General features: G+C 47.3%; 1 protein-coding gene and 1 non-coding gene across 2 annotated transcripts; both read left to right on the top strand.

The window, feature by feature from the left end:
- Positions 1-1,007: 1,007 nt before the first annotated feature.
- On the top strand, positions 1,008-2,106 carry Pmar_PMAR015179 (hypothetical protein; the record flags this gene model as incomplete). The annotated part of the gene is made up of 2 exons (XM_002788348.1): positions 1,008-1,097; positions 1,258-2,106. 2 exons carry the CDS (start codon positions 1,008-1,010, stop codon positions 2,056-2,058), a joined length of 891 nt encoding a protein of 296 aa, XP_002788394.1. The 3' UTR covers positions 2,059-2,106.
- Positions 2,107-2,294: 188 nt separating this feature from the next.
- On the top strand, positions 2,295-2,367 carry Pmar_PMAR015180. Its single transcript has one exon. It is a non-coding gene; the product is annotated as a tRNA-Thr (tRNA).
- The last annotated feature ends 2,534 nt before the right edge of the window (positions 2,368-4,901 follow it).

Raw genomic sequence — 4,901 nt, forward strand, 5'->3', positions numbered from 1 at the left:
AAAAATCTACGGGAAATTTTGGAAAAATTGGGTACATCGTTGAGTAGTGATGTGAGCGTTTAGCGCGGGCGTGTCGAACGATTGTGGATTGCGAGAATGTGAAAGATTTGAGAGTGGCGCAAATTTGCGTAGAAGCATTGGGGGTGAATTTTGATGAGTTGAATTTACCAACGATTATAGCATTTTGCAAGCTGGCGCGATTTCAACCGAAGGTGTTGTGGGCGAGTGAGAAAATAGGAGTGAATATTGAGACGATTATGAGGATGTGTGAAAGTGCGCGAAAAAATCCGGAAGCGGATTTGGGAGTTTTTCGCGACATTATGATTGCTGTTGGAAGACTTGGGCTGCAACCGAGCGAGGAAATTCAGCATTTTCTATCGGTGAAAGTTTCAGATGGAATTTCGGAAATTCGGAAAGTGCGGGAACTACTGCTGATAGCCGATTGTGCTAATAAGCAAACTCATGTTGACTATTGCCTTTTGCATGACGTAGCTCGGCAAGCGTCGAACTTGATAGAAAAAATGGAAATTTCGGATTTAAATTTCCTGATGGGAATTTTCGCGCGCCAAGAAGTTTACGATGGTGAGTTTCTTGATCGGGCGCGGGAAAGGCTGGTGGAGTTGCTCGGAAATTGTGAGAAGGATGGTATGACTGTTGCGCAGACGATGTCGTTGATGACGGTCATCTCGAGGCTTAATACGTGTCTTGATCCGGATGAAGTTTTGTTGGAATTGTTGTGCATGCGTGCAAGAGAACTTATGGGAAATTTTTCTGAGAGTAATATCGCGCATATGTTGTTGGCATTGCAAAAAAGGCGACCGATGAGAATAGAAGGAGCTGTTGGTGAGTTGTTGAAATCAGTTGAGGAAAAAGAAATATCGACGTGGACTGGCAGCTCCACACGCAGTGCGTGTGGAGCTGCAACGGTGTTTTGCGCGTTGTCGAAGTTGTCGCATTTTTCGGAAGAACTGGCGGGAAAATGTTTAACGGTTGTGAATAAAAAGGGTATGGGTAGGCTGGGAGGAGCTCAAAGTCAACAGCTATTGGCGGTGTTGAGTCATCATGTGGGAGAGATTCCTAAAGGGCTTATGAAAACGGTAAGTATCTTAGGTTGCGCGTGGTAAGATACGGAATAGGTTGGGTGAGGAAATATCTTAGGTTGCGCGTGGTAAGATACGGAATAGGCTAGGTGGGGAAATATCTTAGGTTGCGCGTGGTAAGATACGGAATAGGTCCATCTTGTGCCGTTCTTTTCAGACGTTGAGAGGCCTTCTGGACAACCTGTGCCGACCAGCGATCGTCGGAAGTCTCAATCAAGTCCAGACGGTCGCCGTATTGACCGCTCTCGCCAAGCTCGAGGTTCGTCAAGAATTCGTCATATCGTCGCTGATGAGGTCCCTCACGAACGACACGGAGGAGGTGAAAAAAGGCGGAGCGAAGCTGGCGAAGAAACTTCGGGCCTTGGGGACGACATTGCCGACAAGACCATTTGATCTGATGAAAACGGTGGAGAATTTAACATTTGAAAATCAACTTGATCCGGCGCACTGGACGAGCATTTTAGCCGCCATAGAAGACCTATCAGCGTGGAGTGCGACCACAGTTCACTTGAGTTTAACGTTGAGATCGCTGTTGTTGCATAATGGGTTGCAAGGCTTGAGGGCAATACATATAGCGCAAGCGATGAAACCGTTCTGTCATGGGGAATGGCGGGATTTGGTGAGCAACGATGTCGTGAGTGAAATAGATGAGCAGGTTGAGGGTGCCTTGGCGGTTTTGTCGGATGTTAACGGGCAGAGGTTCGATCCTGGAGGGGACGATTTTTGGCTCGACGAATTTGCCCATCTCTGCATGGGAGCTCTACTGCGACACGAAGTGTATCTCATCAGCACATGGAGCGTCTTGAATACCGTCAGAGGCGTCTTGGCGGACTTTGAAAAGAGCTGCCAGGTCGAGTGGACTTCTGGGGAGGCGGCTTTCATACAGCGATTGGCGCAAGTTGATAGCGAAGAAGCTGCGGCTGAAAATCGATTGAAATTGATGGTGAAAGAAGTTTAATTTTGAAGAGTTGCCCATGTTGTTGTTGTAGTTTCGGACGTGTTTCGTAAAGTGCCTGATGTTGATGCGTTGGTTAGGGTGGGAGGGCGTTGAGGAAATGCAAGATTGCAAGATTCACGTGATAATAGAAATTCAGGTATGACTTAATCAGTGGATATTATGATATAAAAGTATCTCAAGGCAGCCTTGGTTGTTGATAATCTGTATTAGGATCAGCTGATGACTAACTTTTATCAGCCTTCTTAGCTTAGTTGGTAGAGCACCCGCTTAGTAAGCGGGAGGTCGTCGGTTCAACTCCGGCAGAAGGCTTTTTGCAAAAAGCCTTTTCCGTGCCAGAAGAATCAGTAGTTCTATGATTAGCATCTCTGAGTCATTGAGTTACCCAAAGGACTTAACACTACTTACCATTATCAACTAATAAGAAAGACCGCGAGAAGAACTTCCCTCATCCCCTGCATGTCTTGCGGTAGACTCGCACTTCCATAACGATAGTCTCTGAAAATGTGATATTGATGATGTGATGATTCTGATGGTCGATTCAAATCGGCAACCGCTCGGGTTGTAATCGAATCACCCACAGCCTGTGGGGCTGTGGATATAAAACGCTCCAAGAACCCTAGCGCTCGCTACGCGATGCCTCGTAGTAGGAGATTCGTACTGACGCGTGGGAGCGGTTGAACTCTCTTTCTTCTGGGCTGATGTTCACCCTGGCCATACCCAGCCTGTGTTTTTGAAGGGGTAGTTGGCATACTAGTGTAACGCAATGAGTCGATCTGATGCAAAGAGCGGTACTGATGGGAATTATGGATCAGCTCAGCATAGCGTGAGCGATATAGTACACAATCGTGTCTACAGTCAACATCACAGCACACAATGGTGTCTACAAACAGCATTACCATTCTGGGCACATGTTGGTAGCTAGGCCTGGCGATTCAACCTTACATCAAGACTCTTGATGACATCCGCGACAGGACGAGGGAGAAAAGCACTATACACGTATAGTTTCAAGGGGGCTGAAACACCGATGCAGTCCGATAGAGCTAATGACAAGGTCCTCTCGAACTTGTCATAGCTGAAATATAGTTTACTAGCAGTACTAATAGTACTGTACTATCTCTCAGAACATTTGACAGTGTAGGATCATAGTAGCTTTCTCTATGGACTGGCAAAGACCAGGACTTGCTAAAACCGGTGAGGCTTGAACCGATCCTACGACCATCACTCGACACGAAATATAGGGTCTTTACAGCCGGACTGTTAACTTTGAAGCCAAGAACGTGCTCACGCACCCGAGATGGATTCAATGTAACTAGTTCCGAAATGTCTTCATTCGAGAAGTTCACCACCGATAGTGGAGGTGATACTATAGGCTGCATCACACAGGTAGGATGAAAGGATTTCTCATCCTCTAAGGGTGCGGTCGGGGAGTCAAAGGGCGCTGCACGATGTTCACCCTGGCTCAGACACCTGGCTCGGGTCTCCCTATAATCGGGGTTCTGCCTGTAGCTCAAGTAGGTGGCTATCTTAGCCGTTTCCCAGCCTTACATCCTGTTGTAGTTCAACCCATAACCAATCGATAAATGCGTGGGCGTAACCATAGACGATGCGAAATATTAACCACGCACTTGGGATTCCCAAGTTGGGAAACCTGCCCTACACATTAACCGCATGGATCGGCATTGGCAGTTATTATGGTTACCATAATATGACATGGTCCATATCCCACGTGTGGCTCACTGCAGGCTGCCACAGCCTAGTTAATCACCGTCTCAGACGGTCCGTCTGTGAAGCCGGAGGCTTGACACTCTGCAAGTAATCATACCAGTTTAAGACCCGTGCATAGGTTATCTTCTTCTCAATAAGCAGCACTTCCATGTGCAATATGTCGTAAAGGATGCGAGTCATTTCTCGCAACACCAAAGGCTCAGGAAATTTGCAAACCGGCAGGACTCGACGGGACCCGTCGGACGGGTTCTCCACCATCATGGTTGACATGCTGGCATCATTAGGAAACTCAAGGCAATGATTATTGGAATCTAGAGACAATCATACTCATCGAACCTTCAGGTGACGCTCCAAGTTCAAATTGAGCTGCTCAAGCTAAGATTCAAAAGTTATGCACAACTACAAACCCACAACGCCTAGCACACGTGCGGCGCGTGTGAACGTTGCTATTGTGCAGTTCGAAAGACGTGAAGTCTTCGGCGAGCTTCGAGCCCCAAAGTTCTCGAAAGGAGCGAAACTCGCGTTCATAAAGGTATAATCCTCCGGCTCGCCTCCTCGTAGAAGAGGGTGTTCCAAACTCGTGAGGTAGAAAGTTTATCCGTCGTATTTCTCGGATGCCGAAGGCCGGCCATTATGTTGTAAATAATGAGCCTTTCGAGGCTTTCGTCACCGCTGAATTATTTTCATCTCAATCAACTCTCTCCGGAAGAACCTCTTCTCGAGCCGTATTCAAATAGAAATATCTTTCTTTTCGTGTTGGCTTGACGCTGCTCCGTAGCTCATTAGTCGTACGCGGGGCCCGCGTCGCGGGCGCTCGGAGGACTTCAGAGTCTAGACGTTGTGATAGTGTGTTGCCTTCGTGGTCGCCACATATACAACTAGACAATCCAAGACTCTTGGAACAGTCCCTGCCTAGTATGAAAGTTACCCCAAAGTTGCTTGACGTTTTGGTGAAACGCGAGAACTGTATGAATATGAGTAATAAAATCAACTTCTCCTCCCCCAACTTGGGGGCTATTTTAGTCTTGGGGGCCCCAAGACTAAAATAGCATCCTCAGAAGCTGACTCTGTTGAGGATGTTATGTACGCATGCGCTCCAGTGGTAATCTAAGAATGCG

The sequence above is a fragment of the Perkinsus marinus genome (assembly GCF_000006405.1).
Source record: "Perkinsus marinus ATCC 50983 genomic scaffold scf_1104296928266, whole genome shotgun sequence".
NCBI lineage: Eukaryota > Perkinsozoa > Perkinsida > Perkinsidae > Perkinsus > Perkinsus marinus.